The sequence below is a fragment of the Juglans regia genome, chromosome 13, assembly GCF_001411555.2.
Source record: "Juglans regia cultivar Chandler chromosome 13, Walnut 2.0, whole genome shotgun sequence".
Lineage (NCBI taxonomy): Eukaryota > Viridiplantae > Streptophyta > Magnoliopsida > Fagales > Juglandaceae > Juglans > Juglans regia.
Genome location: NC_049913.1, coordinates 20764741 through 20792143, shown reverse-complemented (window position 1 = coordinate 20792143; position 27403 = coordinate 20764741). Strand labels below are relative to the sequence as shown.

The window sequence follows — 27403 nt, the reverse complement described above, 5'->3', positions numbered from 1 at the left end:
ATAAATAGCAAATAAAATGCCCAAATGTCTAAGCTAAATATCTCAAAAATACATCATAAACATTAAACTAAAATTAAATAAATAGTAGAGAGTGGAAAGAGCAAGCTAATTGATGGAAATGGAGGGGGTAGGCAATGGAGGAGGTTGGGCAGCAGTAGTTGGACCCTTCAAGGTTCTTCAACGGCGCTACTGTGTGCGTCTCTCCAAAAGCCAAAAAGAAAACATCTTTTTTTTTTTTTTTTTTTTGTGTGTTGGCGTCAAAGATCCTCCAACCTAAAAAAAAAGTTCTTGCAGCGTACGTGAGCAATAAACCCAAAAGCCTTCTGTGTGTTGCTTCCATCTAAAGTCCAAACGCCCAAAGATAAAAAATGTTGGTGCCTCTTTGACTTGCCTTTTTTACTTTTCTCATGTTTTTGCATTTCTTGGTTTGGAAAGAAAAATAAATAAAATAAAAATAAAATAAAATAAAAAAATAAAATAAAATAAAATAAAAATAAAGAATAGAATATAAAAAATGTGTTGTGTATGTGAAGAAATATTGCCCAATTAAATCACAAGTTATAAAATTAAGCATTAACTATGCTATAAATCATTTTAAATCACAACTCGAATTTATGCATCTTAACCATTTTTCTATCTAAAATCAATAATAATGTAATGAAATAATTTAAATATATGAGTTCTAGATGTATAAAATATGCAATAATTCAACTCAATCACTAAGACATACTCAAATCATATCATGAATTATCAAGGCATGTCATAACTAATATCTTCACTAAAATAATTTAAACACTAAACCTATCTACCAATATTTCGACTTCTAGCTAAACATGGTATCTCATGCTATATTCACCCAAGATTAATACTAACACTCAAAGACACAACTTAACACATAATAACACTCAAATACACAACTTAACACATAATAACACTCAAATACACAACTTAACACATAAACTAAGATCTAGAGAGAGAAACTTACAATGATTTCGTAGCCCTTCTAAGCTACCCACTCAAAACTAACAAACTCAATAACTCACTTAGAACTTCAAGAACACCCAAAAAACAAGGGAAGAGAGGCTCTCAAGAACACTCAAGGTAGGCTTGAGGAAATGAAGTGAGAAACAAGTGAAGGAGAGACGAGTTTATATAGGGCTCCAAGGGGTGATGAGGCGCGGCCAAGAAGGCTTGCCATTGGTTGGTTTGGGCGGTGGGTGATGATACCGCCTAGAAGCCTCTTGCCGAGTGTGGTTGGTTGATTTTTTTATTTATTTATCATCATTGCATCTATGTAGGGCTGAAATAGCTAGGGGAAGAGGGAGAGTTGTCATGGGGGGGTGGAGAAAGGGAGGAGAAGTAAATGCCTGGCATGACGGCAAGCCATCAAGCCGCCGTGTAAGGTGCATTCCCAAGGCCAACTATTTTGTCTTATTCATTTGGACACATCTCTATAGTTGTTATGCCTAACTTTAAGGCACTCTTAAGTGCCCTACATAAGTGATAGACGATGGGAGATTGGTTGCCAAGTGATGATGAAATGGTAGCCCAATGAATAAGGTGATTTAATGGTGGTTGCCGAGATACTTAAAGGTGCATTCGAATTGGGGTTTTAGCTAGGGTTCTTGAAATCAATGCTTGGTAGAAAAATTTCATGAATAAATAAGGGGCCAATGACAGAAATGTCCTTGATAGAAAGAGGGAACCCAAGGATCCAGCCAAATGTTTGTTGATTCTCCATTGTAAATTTGGAAGCATCAAACTTTTTTGAGCAAATATTTTTGTTTTGAGTATTCCCTTTCACATGCATGAATCTGATGCCTTCTGCGAAACCTCCCAAAATGTTGTGTTTTTTAAATATTTAGCAATTAGGATAGTGTCACAAGTCATTTCTAGATTCACTTAATTCTCATCCTATTTTTGCCAGCATTGCTTGATTCATTTTTTCCATCAATCTGATACCAATACCACATTTTTTCGATTGACAGATAGATTTCTAGGACTTGAGTGTCAAATTATGAATTTTGTCTTTTGAGAATCTCCACCAAAAAATTTTGAAGGTTGTATCAAGAGTTTTGCAAACTAATTTGGTAGCTAGAAAGTACTCATATGATATGTTGGTATTGTAATTACTACATATTTGATTAACATGGTTCTGTCTGCCTGGGCTAATAGCTTTGATTTCCAACCTTCCGATTTTTCCCCACTTTACTCAACATTTCATTGTAGTTTTCTTTTTTGCTTCTACTGAAGGAGGTAGGTAATCCCAGATATTTCATTCTAGTTGATGTTGGTTTGTAAGGCAGCCATTGAGAAATAGTTGTTTTTGTTGCTTGGCTTGTGTTTCTAATGATAAATATTGAAAATTTGCTTAGATTGATCTTTTGTCCTAACCAACTTTGATATTTTGCAAGACATTCTGAAATGTTTTGAGCATTTTTTTCTGTGGCCTTGACAAATATAATTGTGTTGTCTGCAAATAATAAGTGTGACACTGTTGGACTGTTTCTGCTAATTCGAACTTCTTCCAACTTCTGTTGGGCTTTAGCCTTTAGTAAAATCCTAGATAGGGCTTCTGTGACCAATATAAAGAGAAATTGTGATATTGGGTCACCTTGCCTGATTCTTTTCTGAGATTTGAAGAAACCTCTTGGTGAACCATTGATGAGGACAGAGAATGAAACTGTTGTTATACACTCCTTTATCAGATTTATCCATTTTTTATTGAATCCCAAATTTTGCATCACTATAAAGAGAAAATCTCACTCCACCTGATCGAATGTCTGTTCCATATATAGCTTAATTTCCATCAAACCTTTTTTTCCTATCTTTTTTTTTTTTGAAATGGTGAAAAAGCTCATGAGCTATGATAATATTTTCCTTAATGTTTCTGCCTGGGACGAAGGTTGTCTGGAGTGGAGAGATGATTTTTGGGAGTAGGATTTTAAGACAATTGGCCATGATTTTGGTTATAATCTTGTATCTGACATTCGTGAGACTGATAGGGCGATATTGGCTTGGACTATTTGGACTTGCCATCTTTGGGATAAGGGCAATGTTGGTATGATTAATCTGCTTAAGAAGCTGGCCACTGCTAAAGAAGTTCTGAACTGCCAATATGACTTCTTTTTTAACAATACTCCAATAGTGCTTATAGAATAGAGCTGTCATTCTATTTGGCCCTGGAGTTTTATTGCTGGGAATCTGTTATAGAGCTTCTAGTATTTCCTCTTCTTATGGTATGGCGATTAGAGATTCATTCTCTATATCCAAAATTTGCTTTTCAAGGTGATTATCCAGTTGAATCGGAACACTTAGATTTGAAGATGAATATATAGTTCTAAAATGATTAATAAAAGAAGACTATAACAGTAGGTTCCATTGACCAATTACCTGGTGCAAGTTTGATTGATTCAATAACATTCATTCTTCTTCGGATGGCTGTTGTCAAATGATAAATTTGGTGTTGAGATCCGTTGAAGTAAGCCAGGTGGGTCTAGATTTTTGTTTCCATAATATTTCTTTATATTCTCTTTGCTTGTGAAGTCTATGTTGCAAGAATTTTTCTTTTTCTTGATTGGAATGAGTTATAAGATTGCCTTGTACCTCGAGCAGTTCACTTTCAATCTGATGTATATTGTGATTGATTTGCCCGAAGTGATTTTTGTTCCAAACTTTGAGTGCCTCTTTGGTTGACTTGATTTTCTTGATTAGAATGTAAGACGGATTGCCCAAATGGGGTTTACCCCATGCTTCACTGATTATTTGATGGCTTAATGGCTCGCGGGTCTAGAATTCTTCAAACTTGAAGGATGGTGCTTGACGAATATTAGCCATAGTAGATAACAAGATGGGACGATGATCTGATGCTGAAGACTCTAGGTGTTGCAATGTAGCATCTAAAAGGAGCAGTCTACATTCTTAATTTGCAATAGCTTTGTCTAATATTTCCCTTATAAGTGCTTGACCCTGTCTAGTGTTGGTCCATGTAAACTTTGGGCACATGTAACCAATGTCTATGAGGTCATTTCTATTCATAAGGGCTTTGAGACCTTCATTTGGAGTAAAAGAGATAGGTCTTCCTCCATATTTTTTAGATTGATCGATGAGGTTATTGAAATCTCCCATACAAATCCTAAGGCCGGCTCAAGGGGTAGGCAACTAAGGCCATGCCCAAGGCCCCCAAATTGAAAGAAGAAAACAATTATTATGACCCTAAGAAATAAACTATAGAAAAAATATTAGTTAGCATAAAAGATGAAAATTTTTTGCCTAAAATAAAATCAATCTTAAATGGTAAAAAATAAAATAAAATAAAATAAAAAAACACCAGTAAATATTAAAGTTTTACTAAAAAAAACTTACTGTAAAATTTTCAGACAATAGTAAAATTGGAATAGAAGTAGCAAAATGATGATATATTACTCTTGAATATTTGATAAAATGTTATGTTTATTTTGATATCGATGGCCTTATTTGTTTTCAAAACGAAGTATTAAAAGAAGTATATATATGGATAAGGGATAATAAATACTCTACAGAAAAACTAGATTATCTTTCAAATTGTTATAGGACTTATAGATATTATTAATCAAAAAAATATTAATATTTGTTTTGCATCTCATAAATTTTCAATAAATTTTATTATTTAATATATAAATATTCTTATCATTTTTAAATTAAAGCGTCATGTACTTAATAATCGCCTTAGGCCACAAAATATATTGAGCCGTCCCTGACAAATCCAAAGCCCTGGAAAGCTTGATATAATGAATTTAATTAGCTCCAGAAGTTAGCTTTGTTGTTCCATTGGACTGCATATACGCAAGTAATCAACCAAGTTAGAGTGCATTGCTAGTGCATGAAAAGGATATCAGTGTGCTCAGGATTACATGATCATTGTTGGTACCCATGGAGAAAATACTGGATTTACTTCTCTCTCAAAGTGTATCCTACCTACCTACCAGTTTTACCCAACTAAATTTCTTCCCGGAGGCTTTATCATCACTATACATGCCGTATCACAGTGGTGGTGCATTTTGCTCAGCTTTACGTCCTTCTCTATGGAATTTCCAATGCACCCTTTTTTAGTTTGTGTATTATGTAAAGTAGTCGGAAGATCCAACGATAAATGGTCCATCTTTCATCAGTTCAGTTGGATGAAAATCTGATTATTTAAGAGATTAATACCAAAAAGTCAAAACCTACCATTCCATATGGCTGAGGGGATGTCACCAAGACCGGTAGAAGGTGAATGGAGGACACAACAACATTGTAGACCTGTCCACCCTTCTAAACAACCCTTTATATTTCCCTCAACTTCCTAACACAGGTTCGTTTTCCTTCCCTTATCATTCAAAGGTTCATCCTCCCCACATCTGTTATCGAATATAGAATCCTACGAGAGACAGCTTGAAGGAAGACAACCAGAGTTTCAGCCATGATAGAAATCCAACCAAACCTGTTACAAGGTATGCTTCCTTTGACCTGGATAAGTCTCGTGTAACTCTCTGCTTAGCATCTTCAATCAGATTCATCCTATTCACAATTTTGCCATCAAATAAGAGTACTATTTTTGGAACCATTCTAGCTCAAATTCTTCTGATCTTTTGCTGTATGCATCTTTTTCTAAAAATTGTATTCGAGGATGCAACACATTACTTAACACTTGAGTAGGGGTGTAACCGGTCTGATCCGATTTGGTTTTGGACAAAATCTAAGACCGAACCGGTATGTACCGATTTTGTATTTTTCAAAACCGATTACGCACTGGTTACCTTCCTAAACCGGTACTTCCGATTTTACCGGTTTCCAGTCCGATCCGATTTTTCGGTTTTTTTAAAATGTAAGTTTCACAATTTGTCATTATAAATTTGTTTATAAAAAAAAAAAAAAAAATTATTTTAAAAAATATTGTTTTATTGTTTTATTATAAGTTATATATTAGTATTAGTTATAAACTATGTATTTAATATTAGTATTAGTTATAAACTTTTAGTGATTTAATATTAACATTTTATGTAATAATTTATAAATTATAATAAGAAATTATTTCATATATAAATATATATAATTATATATAAAACTTTCACATAAAAAATTATAATTATACATAATATATAAAACTTATATATATTAATATATATATATATATAATATTTTGTATAAAACTTATATATATAATAATATAAATATTTTTTTTTTTATCGACCGGTCCAATCCGAAAAATCCTAAAACCAGAACCGGACCGAAACCGGCCGATTTTTACATTCTAAGAACCGGTCCGAACCGATTTTCCGGTTTCAACTTACACCCCTACACTTGAGGCACTGCTTTGGAAAGCAAATGCCAAATATGGGTATCGCATGACCACAGCATAACCACATTGGGTATTGGTTTAGAACAACACATGGAAAATCTCATTCTCAGTGTGTTTTTCTTATAACTCACCAGCACTCTTAAAACAATCCCCATAGTAACAAATTACAGCAAAGCGGGTAGAACATGTCCTACCAACACTTCACAGTTTCAGAGGTTCAATAGAGAAGCTTTAGCATTGACATTAACATGGTTCTGTCCGTGTCGAACCGAAAAGAACAATTATATGATCCTAGACATAAACATCAAAGATCATGCATGACACTAACAGAGTCTTTGGCATATCCCACAATCCTAAGTACATTCTTTTCAACAAATCTACAATTCCTCAAGGATCACAAGCTGACAGTTCAGAACCCATGAAAATTAAATTGTTACACCAAACACAGAATGGTACTCTTGTCATCCTCTCGTAGCACATCGTCTATTCAGTGGCTAGATAAGCATCTAACAACTCCACCCATCCATTTCTCCTCCTTTTCTAGAAACTGCTTTCCATATTGTGTTATCTCCAATCCCCTCAGCGAATAGGGTGATATTGTGTGATCCCGCGTTTTGGAGGCAGCTTCCTTAAAATGAAGAGGACCAAACAGGAAGGTAATATCTCGACCAACTGAAAATGAAAAGGAGGAAACGAAGAAAACTGTCAACAACAGGAACCATTAGATGCACAAAGAACATATAAATCAAAATCAAACTCTAGAATACCACAACAATACATATCCAAACAACATCACTATAGCTCAATTGCAATTTTCTGGAAAGGTGTCAAGGGTCAACCTGGATCGATAAAACCCCTAATCACAACATGATGTCCTCATAAATTGTAGTATGATATAGTCTGCCTATATAATAGTATATTTAAAAGAACGAAAGCTTAGCCAATCAGAAATTAGGTTAATGTGCTTGTTCTCATCCCCCAGTTCTAGATGAAGATTCAATGCACATTTGCTGTTCAAATAATTGCAACCTGATGACAATCAAGGCATAAGCAAAGATAATTCAAATTCTCACAGGCACGCCACATGCACAGGCACACATTAACTTTAAATGAGAATGTCCACATAGGATTATACCTATAAAAAAGACGTCCACATAGGATTATAGATTAAGAATTACCAGGTAATATATTAAATTGAGAACAGGATGATCCAAAACATCAAGGTCTGCTGCTTTATCAAATGCACTCAAACACGTCTGCAGCAAGAGAAAATAATAAAAAAGAAAGAAGAGAAGTTCATGTAAATAATTTAGTTAGTTGACAAAACTCATGTTCACACAATACTAAAAGAAAAACAAATGTGCACAATTATGAAATTAGATATCATCAGATTTATCAAACGGTACTGTCTTTGGTAGTAAATTAAAAGCATAAAATTTGCTTCCCTTTTGGTTTGTTGGTTTAAGAAACAGAGGCAAGGTTGAGGGATATGGTAAAATGGTAGAAAAAATATACAAGGTCTCACCATAATGCATCTCACAAGGAAACATGAAAAACATATGGTGGTCACATAGCCGACCTGAAAAGATGAGACATTAACAACAATTAATAAAAAATAAAAAAAGAATAAAAATGGTATAAATGAAAATTTCTGAACAAGTAAATACCTCTTGCAGCTTCTTACGCCGTCCTTTGGATTCTACTGGGAAGCGCTGCAACATCAAGAAGAGTCTGCCAGAAGATGACAGTTGGAGATGTCAGAAGATCGAACAAAACTTACGCTTTCAGAAAACACAGGTATTCGTCAAAATTCATCATTCTGCTACATCCATCCAATCACATTACCAACTTATTGCGGAAAACATGGATGCCAATGATTTTGAAAGTAGGGGAATCGTTCCAAACAACATAATCAACGTAAAGGTATTATGTCACAATTTCTAACACAAATTGTAGAATAAGCCCAAGGAAATTAATATCTTATATAAATTCTGCCTCTTCACACCAAAAGCCCATGCTTACCACCACAGCAATCAAAATTTCGGCCACACCTTCACCCAATAGTCAGACCAACTACAGGGTGCACATTTCAGAATGATGTCTACAACAGTGGCCAATGGAATTGAGAGAGAGAGAGAGAGATTTATTCTTAATATTAATATTACTAGTTTTTTTCACAAAAGAATGAGGCTCCACATCCACAAATAAAGAGCCTTTGCAGAATTGAAGAACGGCAAGGAGCAGGCAGCTATGGGATGGCTGATCAGAGTGACCCACCAAAAACAAACTGCTCATTAATCCTTGAGCACCAAAGCAGTGGGCTTTGAAGTATTCGGCTGTTTTCTAAGGACCATTGGATATAGGATTTTGTCTTTCACCTATTTAATAAAACATATCTTTCTAATTTATAATATATAAATGTCATTTTCAAAAATTTGTCTTTCATTTTTTTAAGTAAAAGTTTTATGGATAGCCAACTAGGCAAAAGCCCAGTACATAGGACGTATACAAGAGGAGGCACCTGGTTAGGAAGAAGGGGATTTTTGTTTTTGATTGTTACCGGGTGTCTGAGAACAAAGTCCCGACTAATCCAAGGGCGCACGGTCCTCCTAATTCAAGGGTAAGTTCTCCCATTCCGATGACCCCTAGAAATTGTTTGCACCCAAAAGGATTTGAATCTTATACCTAGAGGGAGCATACCACCAAGACCAAGGCCTTTACCACTTGAGCCAACCCCTAGGGGTTAGGAAGAAGGGGAATGAATACACTACAAAAATAATAGTATTTTCCTCAGGGTCTTTTCCTTTAATTAGGCTTCAGACATTAGGGTCTTTTCCTCCTTCAGATCCGACTGCCTCCCCCTTCATACCCGAGAGTTCAGCCTCCAGCATATATCTCAGGCTATTAGTTTATTCTCCTCCTCACTGGCACCGAGATCAAATTTATGAAACTTTTGAGAAAAAACTCTTGAAGAAAGGTTTTTATGGGATTTTGTGAAAGTGATGGAACCCATTAGAAATGTGTTTGGATTGAGAAGGCTTTTTAAAGATGTTTTTAGTGGGGTCTGAAAACATGGTGAGATCCATTGAAAATGTTTTTGAGGAGTTTTTTGTGAGAGAATTTTTTGAGTTGAGTGAGATTATTTTGGTGTAAAGATGTCTAGATAAAAACTAAGAAGATTTTCTCACAAACCTATTTTCGCCAAACATCATAAAGATTCAACTTGTTACAAAGTTTTCCATTTCCCTCGACCCACAAAAGAAAAGATCAACCTTTATTTTCTACCAGTCATAACCCATAGGCAGCTAACTACTAAACTTACTTTCCAACGATACACCAACCCAGAATATAGTAATGTAAATATTGAGCCAAAATTTTTCTATCTACTTGAGTTGCAACTATTGCACTTTTCAATAAAGGATGAATTATTATTTTAAAAAATAAAGTTAAGCTTTCACATAATTGGGGTCATAAATTAGATAATAGTGCACAAGTAGATTGGTTTTGAAGTTCAAATTTCAATCATTTGTCAATTTGAAATTTAAAATCAAAGACAAGCTAGGAAACCCCAATTTCAGATATCAGCTAAGATTAATGAATTAAGGAACTATGATTGCCATTGAGAGTGTGAATATCTCCAATAATACAAAACGCTTATAGAAGTCTCATTTTTTTCTTTTAAGAGGGGCACAAATTCAAGCCCTAATGTGTATGAATGCATACAATTTCGCATGTGTTAGTGTATGTGTGAGGCATTTGAAATCAAGCTGACCACTAACTTTAGGTGAGAGTACGTGGATTCTGGTTTGTGCCTGTGTATCTATGGTCATTCACTGACTCATACAGATGCAACCGGTTTGTGCCTGTGTATCTATGCTCATTCACTGATTCATAATTGATGCAACCACAGTACCAACCGATCTTAGACAACTTAGACACTGATTAGCTTGCAATCAGAAAAATTGTATGCCAAACAAGGTAAGCTACATAAAGGTATCACAACACCAAATTTCCTACCACATATTGCAGGATACGCCCAAGGAAACCTTTTTGATAGGTGGAAAAGCCCAAGGAAACTGATACCTAAAGCCTCCATTTCCCTCAACCCACTAAAGAAAGATTGAGCTTCTATTCTATCGATTTTAACTCATTGGCAGCTAAATGTTGATTTACTTCCAAATGGAACACTGACCTAGAAGATAGTAAATAAAAACTGAGACAGTTTTCACATGATTGGGATCATAAATTACATTGTAGTGCTCAAGTAGACTGGTTTTGAAGTCCAAAATCTAATCACTTGACAATTTGAAATTATATACTCATAGAATAGAGATTGCAGATATGGGTTCTTAATAAAGAAAGGAGCCAGAACTGGCATTGCGAGTGAATACCACTGGCAATATAGAAAACTGTTTTAAGTCTCACTTTTACTTATATGTCTTTAAACTAATTGGTATTCCACAGTGGGAGATGGGTATGAACTCAAGCCCTAATACTTAGAGTGCATACAATTCCCCATATGTATTATGTATGAAGAATAGAAGATCAAGCTGACCAACAATTTCAAGCGAGAAAAAGGGGATTCAAGTTTGTGCCTTTGTATATATGCTGAGTCACAGATTCATACACGATGCAACTGCGATAAATTCATCTTGATCCAAAAGAAAATGTAGCAGATAAGCAAAAGCAAGAAAATTACCTTCCACCATAGACAAGAAATCCAAGGGCTGCAAACAAAGAGACACCTGCCAAGATATATGGGTCAGGATCGATGATTCATTATCAGGATAAACTGCATAGTTTCACTAAAAAAAGGTGTATCTAGTATAGATAAACCTGCAAAGAACATTTTAGATAGGATGACCACCACTCGTACAGGCTTCCACCATAGTATCAACCACAAAGCAATCTGGATGGATAAGACCAAAATAAGAGGGGAAAGCAAATGGTTAATCAATAAAAACCACATAAATTTCATTACACAACACAAACAAAATCGTAGTTTAAGTAACAAATAAGAGAACAGAACATGGCAGGATAATCATTAAAATTAACACCATGCATAATGATCCTGCCACCAAAACTCGATACAGTAATTCAGGTGGGTACTGATGAGTGGGAAAAATTGGGAGCATAATTTTAAGACTGAGACCTAATATATGGAGACAGACCATAAATGTACATAACACATGGACGCTCACACCCCCTCAAACATATGTATGTGCCGCAAACAAACATCACAATGATTGCACTGAATGATGATTGTGTAGCAATGTAATTTTTTTTTTTTTTTTTCTTTTTGGAGTTTTATATCAAGAAGCAAGAAAAATCAACATATGAATCCAAACTTCCAAAGCATTTTAATATCCACAACACAGAAAGTAGATGTTCATTCCACATAAATTTGCAGAAACTGACTTTCATAAGTCATACTGTGGACCTTTTTGTGAGAGTGGTCAATAAGGAATTACAAAACGAGAAGAGCTTCAAATTCAAACCATGGATTTTTTTTTTTCATTGGCGACTCAAAAAATTTTATTTATTTATTTTCCTTTCTTGCTTTATTATATTTTTTTTATGTTGGTTCAATGGCAACAATCAGCTGCAAAACAAACACACCATCTAATCCCAACCCCTTCCACGAGTGTTAAAAGGTCAAACATACAGATTCCATACATACAACATGTGAGTATATATCAAGTAAAGGTTAACCTTAAATCATTTTTAAGGTCAAGGAGAACTTCATTTTCTTTTAATATTTTTTTTTTCCTGTCAATTCTCCCTGTCTGGATTGGGGAATTTAAAACTCCAGAATCAACTGAATAGAAGGAATACATCACTATTATGGAGATGGAAAAAATCAGGCAGGGCATCTCCTTCAATCATGCCAGCCAAGTGGTAAGGAGAAGGTAGTATAAAGCTTTGGATGGAAAGAAATGAGGAAAGATAGATAGGATATTGGATTGGGTTGAAGGGCTGAACCATCCACTTTGATTATTAAATACAGTTATGGAGTTTCCCTGCCTAACCTACTAGATGGAGTAGTGCCCTCTGATGCACAATAACACGAAAATCAGATCTGCTAGGTAGACATTATTGAATAGCACCTTTTGATGAGAGATATGAACAAGACGCTCATCGCTTCTTTCTGGCGACTAGCCTCTCAAGTAGGTGGCTTGGTAAGCAAGCTACATTCAGAAATGGATGGTATCCAGGTCGTGGGCAAAGCATGAGAGCTTGTATCAATCCAAGTTTCTACTCAATCAGATTCTTTTTACAATAAGTAGGAGGAACTAGTCCTAAAAATAATTATTAGGTACAACAATGACAAAATTTGATAACTAATGATTCAATTGACGACCACTATAAATATTATAAGAAAAAAAAGGGCAAAGAGGAGGGAAAGGCAAAGATGGCGACAATCATAAAACTAGAGTAAAATATGAGTTCATTAGTCCACATGTGGTGTGTCTATATCTTATACCTCTTAAACAAAAGCATAAAATTGACTAAGCAAAAAATTGTCAACGATGAAAGGGGTATGCCTAGCCTAGTGGTCAGGCGCCTCCCTTGGGGAAGGGAGGGCACTAGTTCGAGTCTCCAAAAGTGCCTTTTCAATTAAATTGATTTTTAGCTAGGTGCTTCTCATGTATACTACTTGTGTACCTGGGCTTTGCCAATTTCTATGAATAAAATTTCTTGATTACCTATCAAAAAAACAAATTGTCAACGATGATTCAATTGCATAATACTAACTTGAATAGATATCTTTTTCGATACGTAAAGATGTGAAATTATATTAAAAAGCGCAGGGAAGAACCCAAATCTATAGGGGGTATTCAAAGGAGAACCTCTAAGGAGGCAAAGAAAAAAAAAGAATCTAGAAAATGTAAATTCTATTTGCTTTTTATTGGTGGTGGAGGAAATGAAGTATGAGAGCATGTGTTGTGGACGATGTACTAATATGGGCAATGGGCTTTTCAGAGTAGTAGCGTGAAAAACATTCTCCATGGATGGAGTATTTTCCAGGTCTATTAGATTTGGTAGGACAAGTACAAAATCAAATTTTTGACATGATGTGTTGTGTGGAGATCAAGCCCTATGGGAAGTCTACCAAGAGTTGTTTAGAATGTCCAACTGCAGGGAGGTGTCAATGGTTAAACTTCGCCAGCTATCTAAGGGCTTCCCACAATGGAGTCTCTCCTTTATCCGACTAGTGGGGGATTAGGAAGTGGCTCCCATCTAGAAAAAAAAGGAAGTTTCAGTTGAAACGGTGCTTAAGTAGGGTCCATAAATAGAGATAAGTAGATAGAAACGGTGCTTAAGGTGGTAAACATAGCTATTTCTCACATATGTGATGACTCATAAGGCTTTCATGTGGGGAGGGAGGGAGGGAGAGAGAGAGAGAGAATAACTTGGATGGGATAAAAAAGATTACAAATGGTAATGGACCAATGGATCTGACGAGCCAAAATTCCAAGCCTGATTAAATTAAGAAAAAGTATAGCTATAAATCTAGTATATGATAAAGTTGCTAGGGCTCTGAGTTCCTACTTAAACCATTTTTTATTTGGGCCGTTTCAGAAATCGAAACAAACCAAGGCCCTACAATAACCTTGCAAAAATAAACACAATATGCTGGAAAAAAGGTTACAAATGGGGATGTACCAATGGATCTGACGAGCCAAAATTCCAAGCCCTATTAAATTAAGAACCAAGTGTAGCTATAAATCTAGTAAATGATAAAGTTGCTAGGGCTCTGAGTTCCTACTTAACCATTTTTTATTTGGGCCCTTTCAGAAATCCAAACAAACCAAGGCCCAACAATAACCTTGTAAACACTATGCTGGTCAAATCAAACATGTTCACTTTCTACATTGGCTTAAGATAAAATTCTTTTCATCCCATTTAAAGGTTTTACTTCTTTGTTTGGATGTCCCAAAAAACATATTTACTTTCTATGTCATTATATATAAGTTTTTTTTTAATGCCCATACTATTCCTAAAAAGCAACAAGATTGAATTAAATTCATGCCATTTTTACTTTTTTATTTATAATCAGGACGTTTCAAACCAAGGCATATAAAATGGAACAAAGTATATGCATGCACGTATCATCAGTCTTTCCTAACATTAATGGCATCAAGAAACAAGACACCAAGCACCAACATATACTTCAATGAGGGCAAAAATGATATTTGATGCTAAAGGGGGAAAGGAAAAAGGAAAAAAATCCTGTTACCAATTGTTGATCTAATCGAAGGGAGGTCCTTTGAGGCCAAGATAGTCCTAACCTCTAGTTCGCATGAAGTTACCGATTTTAAATATTTGAACCCGGCAATTGAACTTGCAAGCTTTCACCACTACAACAACAATAGCCCCTACAATCATCTGTTTTTTTTTTTTTGGGTTAATGCAAAATCAATACTTAGTTTTCACATTTTTACAAATCGAATGCTTAGGTTTTCATCATTTGCAAAATTGATACCTGAACTTCAAAAAACTCACAATTAGGTACCTTCCTCAATCTCCCATTAAAAACTAATGGAGGATTGATTACTTTGATTGGCTGACATGGGGTATCAGTATGTCACGTCAGCCAATCAAAGACAAATGCACGACATATTAATGTCATGTGGCAATCTATTAGCAGGTATCAATTTTGTGAAAGTTGAAAACGTAGGCCTCGATTTATAATAACGTGAAAACTCAAATACTGATTTTGCAATGAAATCTTTTTTTATCTATCATTTAGTTACGACATATTATTGTTATGAAAGAGATAATGATTCTTAGTGGGAAATTAACAACTAAATCCATTCCCCCAATCTCTTCAACATATAAGGAGGAGATTGAGATAAGGGAATCCCTATCTCCATTCCATTACTATTTGCTTTCGTAATGGAAGCATTTAGCAAAATGATCTCCGGTGTTGTGGAGGGTGGTTTTATATCTGGCTTCTCAGTGGAAGAGGCAAATATTGGCTCTCTCAATATATCTCATCTCTTATTTGCGAATGATACCTTGTTATTTTGTGCGGCCAGCCATTAACATATCCGTGCATTGAGGGCTCTCCTTCTACACTTCAAAGTCATTTATGGATTGAAGTGTTCCAGTGGGGCAAGTGCATAATGTGGATAGTATGGCTTCCATCCTGAGATGTAAGATATCTCATTTACCCATGAAATATCTTGGCCTCCTGTTGGGTGGTCATTACAAATCGATATCAATTTGGGATGATGTGCTAGAAAAATGGAGCAAAAACTTGCTAGTTGGAAGCAGATGTACTTATCCAAAGGTGGCAAAGTCACACTTATCAAAAGTATCCTCTCCAACTTACTGACCTATTTCCTCTCTTTATTCTCGCTTCCATCAAAGGTGGCTTACCGCATGGAGAAATACAACAGGATTTCCTATGAAGGAATGAATGATGTGTTCAAATTTCATCCCATCCAGTAAAATGGGCCACCGTTTGTTCCTAATTTCAGGAGGTTTGGGAATCCAAATTTCCAGCTTTTTAATTAGGCTTTGTTGGGCAAATAACTATGGAGATATCCCATAGAACATGGAGCTTTGTGAAGAACAGTTTTAAACTCAAAGTATGGTAGAGCAAGGGTAGGTTGATGCTCGAATGAGGTGAGTGGACCATATGGGGTGGGGCTCTGGAAGCACATCAGAAGAGGATGGACAAAATTCTCTAACTTTACACGTTTTAAGGCAAGTGACGGGTCCCGAATCAAATTCCACCATGGCATATGGTATGGTGAAAGGACACTCAAGGAAGCCTATCCAAACTTCTATGGTATAGCGAGAATGAAGGAAGCCTCGAATGAGGACCACCTAGAACAATCAAATGGCACACCCTAATGGAACGCCACATTTTTTTAGAGCTTTCCATGATTGGGAAGTCGAAGCAATCTCTGAACTTTACAATCTATGTTCCATTGGGGGTGGGGAGAAGGTGAAGACAAGCTTTTTTGGTGCCCCTCGGTGAAAGGGAACTGCACAGTCCTCACCTACCAATTTATCTATAAGCATAATGCCAAGTGGTAAGGGTCTTGATCTTGGGGTATCACTTCCTTCAAGGTCCAAGGTTCAACACGTCATTGGTGCAAACAATCCTTTTGGAGCCACACCTCCTGGTGAAAAGCCAGCAATTTAACCAGTTCCATGTAAGAAAACTTCCGAGGGTGTAGTGCACGGGACCAAGATTTATTCTGCAGGGGTGGGTCCGAAGGGCCCTGCCTTGAAGAGGTTCCCTAACATATAAAATAAAAAATAAAATAAAAATAAAATTCTATAAGCATAATGCCAATCCATTCCCGTGGAAGAGTATTTGCAAGACAAAGGCCCCCTTAAAAGCATCCTTTTTGTATGGACAACTTCTTTGGGATAGATTCTCACTATCATCCAACTAAGGAAATGTTGAATCATAGTCTTGGATTGGTGTTGTTTGTGTAAAAAAAGCGAAAATCCGTTGATCATCTACTAATACATTGTGAGATTGCCACGGCTTTGTGGAATGACTTTTTTGCTAGGGTGAGTGTTGCTTGGGTGATGCCAAGAAGGGTGATCGGCCTCCTAGCTTCATTGCTTGGGTGATGCCAAGAAGAGTGATCGGCCTCTTAGCTTCATAGAGAGGTCTCCAAGGCACTTCTCAGATTGTTGCAATTTGGAAGATAGTTTCGTTCTGCCTATGGTGGTGTCTTTGGAGGGAGAGGAACAAAAAAAACTTCGAAGATTGCGAGCGATCAATGGATAAACTTAGAACTTTCTTTTTAACAATTTGTTCCAATGGTCGATTGTAATGGATTTTAATGGCATGAACATTCATGAATTTCTTGTATCACTAGAACATTTACTCCTAGGAGTTGCTTTTGTATATGACCCGTGTACTTGGGTTTTTGTCTCCTTTTTTTTTTTTTTTTTTTAATTATAGAAATCTTGTTTGGTCTTGGAGCTTGGGATTTTTTCTCTCCTAGAAAATTTTCTCTCCGTACACATGCATTTTTTCTTGGTCTGGTTCTTGATTCTTTCTGCTTCACCAACTTGGGTTGATTGGTGATAGTTAGATGGGTAGTGTTATAGAACTAGTTATTGAGTCCAAGTGCTTCACTTTAGCATTATGTGGAGGTGGCGGTCTGAGAATTACTGAGAGAAGTTGGAAGACAGAAAACTCGGTGTTGCTGGGCTTCTCCTCTATTCAATGGCTTGGGAAGGTGTTAGAGGAGAGCTTGAGCAGAAAAAAGGAGGTTTACTCGGCAACACATGAGGGGTATTGTAGTTTTATTGCTCAACGTTGTGAAAATAGGAATGGAAGATATGTTGAAATATCAGAGTATAGTCAGGGGGGAAGAAGAAATATGCTATGTATTCCAGAATGAGAGAATGGATGGGGATGGAGGAAGATGAGGGAGGCTTTGATAGTGAAAGGGAAAGAAAAAACCAATGAAGGTGGTCTGCATGGAGGAGCCAAACCGAGTGATGGAAGAGGGAAACTGAAACACTATGAGCGATCGTATAAGGATGTCCTTGCGGCGTCGATACCGAGAGTTGCAAAGGAGAAGATGGCTGGTGCGAAGATGACTGGTGCGAAAGTTTTGGACAGAGGTAAGGGACGTTGGCAACGTGATGGTACGGTGAACCATGCCCATGGCAGGGCCTCTGTCGAGTGTCAGTCATGGGAAATGCAAAGGAAGTTGTTGGAAATGCAGGGGCAGCTAAGCGCATTGCAGAAGGATATGGCTACTATAGTAGCATTTGTCGGTTCAATAAAGGAAAGTGAGGGAGCTGAGAAGCTGAAGGAAAATGGGCTGAGTTTCACTCGGAAGAAGGCTCAACAGAAGGGAAAATATACAAAAGGATGGAACGTTTGGCGTCGGGCTAAACCACAAGAACATTTTGGGGCTGGGCCGTCGCATGTTAAGGTCCATAGTTTCGAAACCCAGTCCAAGGCCCATTCAGGCGGGTCGGTATCCAGGACCCAATTAAACGAGTCAGGATCCGGGCCAACAGAACTCACGAAACCGAGTTCTAGCCCGATACGATCCATCGAGCTTCACGGGCTAGGGTTTGTGCCGGAAAGCATACAGACGGCGCCGATAGAGGTTGAGGGGCTACAGACGGCGCCGACGGAGGTAGTGGGGGTCGCCGGTGTGGTCTCGCCGGAGTCTTGTGCTCAAAATCCCCTGTTAGGCGTAGAAACTCAGGTTCCTTCGGCGCTGGAGAATCAGACCTCGCGGACGAGGGAGGCTGGGGTGTCTCTAAGTCTAGTGGCAGGGTCGGGGAGATCAGTAGAGGACCTCGAGTTGGCTGAGGTTGAAGAAGACTCAGATGACTTCATGCATTCTGTGGAAGATGAACTTTTCATCCCTTGTGGTTTGGAGGATTTTTCTATGGGAAGTGAATTTCAGAACCAGAATAATAAGATGGGGAATCCTACCCCATTAAATTATTATTTTCCAGATCAAGCATCAGATTGGGTTATACATAAAGCTAAAGAAATTCAACATGTTGTGAGAATTGAGTGTGTTGGGTATGAGGAGCAGTTTATAGCCTTGTTAACTGCTATGGCAGCTGGCCATCATCAAGAAAAGAGGGGGAGCACAAAGAAGAGTCGGAAATTAAAAAGATTAATGTGGTCGATGAACTCGGAAGCAAGTTCTAGTAGGAATAAGGCAAATGGGAAGGGGCTGAATGTTCTCCAATGAAGCCTAAGATTTTATCTTGGAATGTCCGGGGTCTAAACGAGGTAGAGAAGCGTCTTCGGATTCGTCGTCTACTTCGTGAATGGAAAGCGGACATAGTATGTCTACAAGAGACAAAGCTGAAGTTGATTAGTAGAAAGATTATTCGGAGTTTGTGGAGTAATATTTATGTGGATTGGGTATATTTGGCCTCTTCAGGGGCTTCGGGAGGAGTAGTGATAATGTGGGATAGACGGGTAGTAGAGAAAGTGGAGGAGTACATAGGGAGATATATGGTAGCTTGTTCTTTTAAAAGTGTATCAGATGATTTTTTGTGGGCATTTGCAGGAGTGTATGGACCTAACTTAGATGCTGATAGAAGTATATTATGGGATGAACTTGCAGGGGTACAAAGTTGGTGGAACCTCCCTTGGTGTATTGGGGGGAATTTCAATGTGGTGCGCTTCCAGAGTAAAAGTCTGGGAAGTAGAAGATTGAAACCAGCAAGCCTGGAGTTCTCAGAGTTTATCTTTGATTTAAACTTGGTAGATCTTCCATTAGCAGGGGGCCCAGCTACTTGGTCAAATAATCAGACGTGGTCCCGCTTGGATCGTTTTCTGATTTCCCCTAAGTTTGTAAGCCATTTTCCGGATGTATGGCAAAAGCGTTTGAGTCGTATAACTTCGGATCATTGGCCTATTCTACTGGATTGTGGAGGTGTTCGTAACAGCAGAAAGTATTTTAAGTTTGAAAATATGTGGTTGAAGTCAGAATGTTTTGTGGAAAGGGTTAAAAGATGGTGGACTTCGTATCAATTTGAAGGAACACCCAGTTTCATTTTTACAAACAAACTGAAAGTCTTAAAAAGGGATCTAAAGGAGTGGAATAAACAAGCTTTTGGAAATGTGGAGGAGAACAAAAATTTCAAGTTGATGGAAATTCAGTATTTTGAAAGGCTACAAGAAGGGAGGTCACTAAATGAAGAGGAACAAGCACAAAAAGTTTTTTTGGTTGCTGATCTTGAAAGGTTAATTTTACAGGAAGAAATCTCATGGCGCCAAAAATCAAGAGCTCTTTGGTTGAAGGAAGGGGACCGGAGTACGAAGTTTTTCCATAGAATTGCAAACTCACATAGAAGAAATAATAACATTGAAGTGCTGAGAATTGAAGGGGTTGAGAATAGAGAAGAAGAGGTTATCCAAGACCATGTGGTTGTTTTCTTTAAAAAGCTCCTCACGGAAGAGGTGGGTTGGAGGCCTACGTTAGATGGTTTGGCTTTTGACACTATTGAACCAGGGGATGTTACCAGATTGGAGAGGGCTTTTGAAGAGGAAGAGGTTTTTGAAGTGGTAAGAAAGATGGCAAAAGATAAGGCTCCCAGACCGGATGGTTTCTCTATGGGTTTTTTCCAAGAATGTTGGGAGGTGATCAAAGTGGACCTTTTGAAGGTATTTCAAGAGTTTTTCTTGTTAGGAAAGTTTGAGAAAAGTCTTAACACTACTTTTCTTGCACTAATCCCTAAAAAGGTAGGAGCCATTGAGATCACAGATTTTCGGCCTATAAGCTTAGTGAATGGTGCTTACAAGATCATTGCAAAAGTGCTTGCAAATCGATTAAGTGGGATATTGGGGAAGATTGTCTCCAAACCACAGAATGCTTTTGTTAAGGGTAGATAGATCCTTAATGCGGCTCTTATCGCTAATGAATGCTTCGACAGTAGATTGAAGATAGGCAAAGCAGGGATTATGTGCAAATTAGATATGGAAAAGGCGTACGATCATGTTAATTGGGAGTTCCTTCTTTATTTATTGGGTAGGTGTGGATTTGGTGAGAGATGGAGGTCATGGATCAGATGGTGTATTTCTACGGTACGGTTCTCGGTGTTGATTAATGGTAGCCCAGCGGGTTTCTTCTCAAGCTCTCGTGGCTTGAGACAAGGGGATCCGTTATCTCCTTTACTTTTTGTCATTGTTATGGAGGCACTGAGTAGGATGATCTCAGCCTTAGTGACTAATGGGTCCATCAGTGGTTTCCAGATTGGATCACCGAGTAGGGGTATTACAACTGTTTCTCACTTGTTGTTTGCAGACGATACGCTTATCATGTGTGAGGCTGATCACGCTCAGTTGAGGGCGGTGAAGGCTTTGCTGCTGTGTTTTGAAGCAGTATCCGGCTTGAAAGTGAATTATGATAAATCCGAATTGATACCGATTGGAGAAGTTCAAGATATAAGGGTTTTGACGGGCATTATGGGGTGTAAAATTGCGTCTTTACCTATGACTTACTTGGGATTGCCGTTGGGTATAGCTCCGAAGTCTCGTATGATATGGGATACAATGATTGAAAAAGTAGAGAGGAGATTAGCAGGGTGGAAGAGAATGTATTTGTCGAAAGGGGGTCGGACTACTTTAATCAAAAGTACACTTTCCAACCTTTCTACCTACTTTTTATCCTTATTTCCTGTACCGGCAAGTGTGGCGGGTAGACTTGAGAAGTTATAGAGAGACTTTCTGTAGGGGGGCTTGGGAGATGAGTTTAGATTCCACTTAGTTAAGTGGGAGATGGTATGTCGGCCTATCTCCAATGGCGGTTTGGGTGTCAGAAATTTGAGAGTTTTTACTCGGGCTTTACTAGGCAAATGGTTGTGGAGATATACCAAGGAACTAGAGGCCTTATGGAAGACTGTGATTGTAAGCAAATATGGTGATCTAGGGGAGGGGTGGTGTACCAGAGAAGTTAGAGGAACAGCGGGTAAGGGGTTATGGAAATACATTAGAAGAGGATGAGAGGTTTTCCAGCGATACACTAGATTGCACTTGGGGACAGGTGTCAAGATCAGATTTTGGAAGGATGCATGGTGTAATACCAGTGTTTTACTCGATCTGTTTCCATCTCTTTTCTTGATTGCAAGTAACAAAGATGCCACAGTGGCGGAGGTTATGGAAGTCTCAGTCTCAGGTAGAAACATTCACTGGAACATTAATTTCAACCGGGCGGCACAGGATTGGGAGATGGAAAGTTTTGCAGAATTTTATAGCCTCTTATATTCTGTTAGACCGAACATTCAGCAGGAAGATGAGTTGTGGTGGCATCCTGCAGGGAAAGGGGTATTCTCAGCTCGCTCTTTTTATAAGGTTCTCACACAAGAACCAGAGATACAGTTTCCTTGGAGAAAGCTTTGGCATCATAAGGCTCCTCCCAAAGCCTCTTTCTTTGTGTGGACAGCGTCTTTGGGGAAGATCCTCACTACAGATAATCTAAGAAAGAGGAGGATAATTATTGCAGATTGGTGTTGTATGTGTAAAAGTGGGGGTGAGTCGGTAAATCATTTACTTTTACACTGTGAGATAGCTAAGGCTATTTGGGATGCGGTGTTTAAAAAAATGGATATGGCGTGGGTGATGCCGGAAACAGTTTTGGATGTATTGGCTTGCTGGAATTCTATCCGTGGGGTGAGATAGATTAAAGCAGTATGGAAGATGATCCCTATCTGTATTATGTGGTGTCTATGGCAGGAACGAAATGAGAGGACTTTTGAAGACAAAGAGAGATCTGTGGAGGAGCTTATATTGTTATTTTTTAGAACTCTTTGTATTTGGGCCATAGCTGTAGACTTAAATGGCATGGACCTTCACGAATTCCTAGTTTCCAACATGCCTACATAAACAGGGCATTTTCTTTGTATCGTGTTACTTTGGTGATTTAATAAAGTCTTATTTTTACTTATCAAAAAAAATAAAATCTTTTTTTTAGATCGGTAATCAATGTATTTTATTCATAAAAACAAGCAAAACCCAAGTACATAGGAAGTACACATGAGAAATAACCAATAAAATCTTATTTATTGATCAAAAAAAAAAAAGGAGGGGATGAACAAGAACCAAATTATGAACCTAGATCTAGGCCATGAAATCATAGCATATAAATTTTCAAAGCCTGGGCTTTACCACCCATAATCATGCATACCAACTGATAGGTAACTAGCCCTATTGCAGAAAGCAACAGACCAAGATCTAAAACAACTCCCACTAATATGCGCATGCAAGAATAATAATTGTTTAACATGAATAACATAATATAGCATGACACCAATATGTACTTCAGTTAAAACAAAAAAAAAATATTTGATGCACAAGGGGTGGGAAAAGGCCATATTATCCACTTTGTGATGCCATCTAAGCAAGGCCCTCTAAGATCAAGATTTGGTCCTAACATTTAGCTCACATGAATTGGTCGATTTAAAAAGAAATGAACCCCTATACTTAGCTTGAAAGCCCATGACCTTTACTATTACATGAACAGGGAAAAGAGTGTGAATAGAAAAGGACCGATGAACCTAAATCTAAGTCACAAAATCAATAATATTCCTTTTTTTGAAGCCCAAGCCTCACAGCCCATAATCATATATGGCCAACCAATAGAGGTCAACCATTCAAACAAATATGGGGCTTCACGTGCAAGTACACTCTCTATGTGTTATCGGTACTCAAATTTCTAATTATGGGATCTGTACAGGGACTAGACCCATAGCAGAAGACAACATATGAAGAAAAAAATAAAATTTCTAATTCATTAGCAGCTTGAAATCTACAATCAACCTTTCTTGAAGCCCCAGGACCTTCCACTCGATAGAAGCCCAAACATTTCTAGTAATTCTCATGATTCTTTTTATATATATATATATATATATATATATTTATTCTCATGATTCTAGAATACGTTCACGCACAACCCTTGGATAGTTAAAAATTCAAGTAAAAATATAAGAACACAGAAGGTTCTTCAAATCTTTCATAATCACAACGGAAGATTTTCTTTTATAAGTATCACAATGGATGATTTTTGTAAGTACACAAAAGGTTCATTCACAGAATCTCAATTACGCTGTACACAAAAGTCCCTCAATATTAAATTAGCAGGAGAAATTATGGTATAGAAATACCATAAGTTGCTTCCACCTAGCTCTAATTACTCTATACATTTACTAACTCCATACAAGTAACAAAGGTAAAAGGGAAAAAAATAAGGAGGCGGAGGGGGGTAACAGCTAAAGGAAATTCAATGACAATGCTCAATTCATGAAATAGAACTAGTTTCTCCACATAGGGAATCCAACTTCAAGACCTCTCCCATTTGCCAGGACTTTGAAGTGGGACAATGGGAAAGAAATTTCACCTGAACAGCATAAACTATCGCATTAATCGTAATGAAACTTGGTCTCAGTCCATCAGTAGATGCAGCACGTGCCTGTTTTACATTCAAGTCAACAGTGTTATTATCAGACTACCGTTTGTGCGAATAGACCTCATTATTCCAAAACAAACCAAAAGCAGATAACACGTTAATATCCCTAACCTGGTAATAAATCTCTGCCCAGAAAAGGACCAAAAGCGCATATGTCGTGAAGAAAGCAAGACTTGGCATATCAAGCAAGACATGTTGGACAGTCTAATGGACATACCCAAACCACCTACGTGTTAGATATACAAATAAAATAATACAAGCTAAAGATTAAACCTTCTGAGAACAACAATACAACATAAACCATCAAGTTTAACCTCAGGTTGTATCTTCTGCAGCTCCCGACGAAAGATAAAAACTAATGATCGAACTGCGAAACAGGAATTGTAATCAGTAAAAAAAAAAATGATATACAATTGATTGCAATCAACAGAATAAAAATAAAATTAGAATCTTTTTTCCGAATCAAAGGATACAAACCCCCATTCACCAAGAAATTAAGGAAGTGGAAGACCTTCTGCGTGGTCCATCCATATTCTGGCACTCTCAATTGTATCCTAATCAGTTGAACCTTTAGGAAAAAAAAATCCCAAATCACCAATCGTATAATTGAAATTTAAATTAAAAAAAAACTAATATAAGTAAAACCCTAAGCGAAATTAATTCGATATGCAAATTCCCGTCAAATTGCCCAACCAAAAAAAAAAAAAAAAAAAAAAAGAACCCTCAAGCAAAAAGTAGTATGACTTGTAGAAAAATAGACACGCACAGGCATATAGAGAAGACAAGACATACCAGAGCTACGGCTGCTACAACACCGTAGAGAGCCGCGAGGACGTGAAAGATGCGATCCTGCCAGACCGGAGAACGGTTAATTTGTTCCCACCAATTGGAGGCGTCTTGGAGTTCGTACGCCGCCACTGCCGTCGGTAATAATAAGCCGATACTACTGCTGCGACCCATTCCCTTTAATAGTAACTCCCTTCCACGGCGTCCCTCCGGCGTCTCCACGCCACACCCAGCAAACCCTTCCTTTCGTTTTTTCAAATTTTGGATGAGGATTGTGCGATATTTACGATTCTTTCTTCTCTTAAAATAGTGACAATTCTAAATTTCTAACATATAATCTCGTATGTGTGTATATATATATATATATATATAGACGAAGGCACTAGAGTTTATTAAAAGTTAACATGAATTCGACAGGACTCTTCTTATTTACGGAGTCCTTAAAGGTATTTTACTATTTAGAAATGCTTTGGGTGCTTTTTTTTTTTTTTTTTTTTTTAATTTAATAATTAAGAAAGTTTTTTTTAAAAATATTTATGATAATTAAAAAATACCTAAAAAATTAAAATATATTGATCGGATCCAAATTCGAGCTGCTTTTTCGATAACTGAAACAGAACTATTTACTATTTTTATACGAATTTGGATCCTTCAAGGATGTATATCTTAGCCTAGACAGCACGTCCACGGGAGGTAGTTAGTTCCTCGCATCCGAAAAAAAAAAAAAAAAAACAAAAAAACAAAATTCAACAATGCTACAAGTTAGAATTAGTAGGAACACTTATCAAAAGTTTGTGTCAAGGTTCCGTTTATTTCGCTGTAAAATGATTTTCTTAAATAATTGTAGGATGTTAGTGTTTTTTTTTTTTTTTTAAAGGAAACATACTAAGCTTTATTGAAATAATTGGAAACAAAAAGAAGAATACATGAATGACATCCTTCAATCTAACCTCATCCTATCTTTTTTTAAAAGAGTAATGTTACATACAGTCGTGAAGTGTGCAAGTGTTGTGTAATCGTTTTGAAAAAGAGTGGGATCCACTGTTAAAAAATTAATTTCTTTTCATGTGGGTCTCATATTTATTCACTTTTTTTAAAGCGACTGCACGGCGTTTGCACACTCACGACTGCAAGTATCATTTCTCTTTTCAAAAATATTGGCACATCATTGGAGATTATATGACAAATGAGATTATATGACAAAGGCTGTGCTGAATGTGCTCAATGGTGGTGAATTCCCTTCAGCCCTGAACAAGACTTTCATTGCATTGATTCTTAAAAAAAAATCTCCTATGCATGTATCTAGCTTTAGACCTATTAATTTTTGTAATGTTACTTATAAACTTATTTCAAAAGTGTTAGCTAATAGGTTTAAAAAGATCATTCCTAGCATTATCTCTGAGTTACAAAGTGCCTTTGTACCAGGTAGGTTAATTTATGATAATGTACTCATTACATAGTGTATTCATTTTTTGAAACAAAAAAGAGTTGGGAAGAAGGGGAATATGTCCATTAAATTAGATATGAGTAAGGCTTATGATAGGGTAAAATGAGATTTTTTGCAAAAAATGATGGAGACCTTGGATACTAAACTGATTAATCTCATTATGAAGTGTATTACTTCTGTTTCTTTTTCTGTTTTTGTCAATGGGTTGCCAACTGGACATATCATTCCTAGTAGAGGATTAGGACAAGGGGATCATTCGTCCCCTTATCTTTTCCTCCTGTGCACTGAAGGGATGGATCCACTTATTGAGACAAGCAGATAAACATCATAGCATACCAGGGATATAGATTTGTTGAAGGGCACCAAGAATCAACCATCTGTTTTTTTGCAGATGACAGTGTAATATTTTGTAAGGCTGATGTCAGTACAAATCAAAACATCATGTGTGGCAGAAACTTCAAACTTGGAAGGAAAAATAGCTATCACAAGGAGGCAGTGAGATTCTTATCAAAGCAGTGGTTTTATCTATACCAACTTATGCTATGAGTTGTTTCAAGTTATCTGATTGTTTATGTAAAGAATTGGAAGAAATGATGGCACACTTCTGGTGGGGTAAAAAAGAAAACAAAATAAAGATCTATTGGGTAAGTTGGAGCAAGCTGTGTGCATCAAAATTCCATGGTGATTTGGGGTTTAAAGATCTTAGGAACTTTAACATGACTCTTTTGGCAAAACAAGGATGGAGAATTTTACAAGAAAATGATACTCTTCTTCACAAGTTTTTTAAGGCAAAATATTTCCTACATTCTGAATTTTTTGAGGTAAAACTGGGATAGAATCCCTCCTATGTTTGGAGGGGTATATGGGAAGCTAAGTTATGTTTGATGAAGCGTTGCCAATGGCATGTAGGTGATGGAAGAA

The 27403-nt window shown here is 37.1% G+C and overlaps 1 protein-coding gene and 1 long non-coding RNA gene across 2 annotated transcripts; one reads left to right on the top strand and one right to left on the bottom strand.

Annotated features, from left to right (window-relative positions):
• The first annotated feature begins 5323 nt into the window (after window positions 1–5323).
• Window positions 5324–11012, top strand: LOC109006324. Its single transcript, XR_001998643.2, has 3 exons — window positions 5324–5471; window positions 7996–8116; window positions 8503–11012. It is a non-coding gene; the product is annotated as an uncharacterized LOC109006324 (long non-coding RNA).
• On the bottom strand, window positions 6420–25458 carry LOC109006318 (tobamovirus multiplication protein 3-like). The gene is made up of 11 exons (XM_018985561.2): window positions 25042–25458; window positions 24727–24817; window positions 24564–24616; window positions 24361–24453; window positions 24181–24252; window positions 11156–11228; window positions 11019–11064; window positions 7987–8050; window positions 7845–7898; window positions 7498–7575; window positions 6420–6991 (listed from the first exon to the last, which is right to left on the bottom strand). The coding sequence occupies exons 1-11, from the start codon at window positions 25207–25209 to the stop codon at window positions 6899–6901; spliced, it is 885 nt and encodes a 294-aa protein (XP_018841106.1). The 5' UTR covers window positions 25210–25458; the 3' UTR covers window positions 6420–6898.
• Window positions 25459–27403: the final 1945 nt, after the last annotated feature.

Bases quoted from the DNA above. Each gene is read 5' to 3' on its own strand.
- LOC109006318 (XM_018985561.2), bottom strand. From the start codon at position 25,209: ATGGGTCGCAGCAGTAGTATCGGCTTATTATTACCGACGGCAGTGGCG. The intron at 24,454-24,563 runs GTTAAACTTGAT...TATGTCCATTAG, and splicing joins TGCAGAAGATACAACCTGAG to ACTGTCCAACATGTCTTGCT. The intron at 11,065-11,155 runs GTTTATCTATAC...ATATCTTGGCAG, and splicing joins ATCTAAAATGTTCTTTGCAG to GTGTCTCTTTGTTTGCAGCC.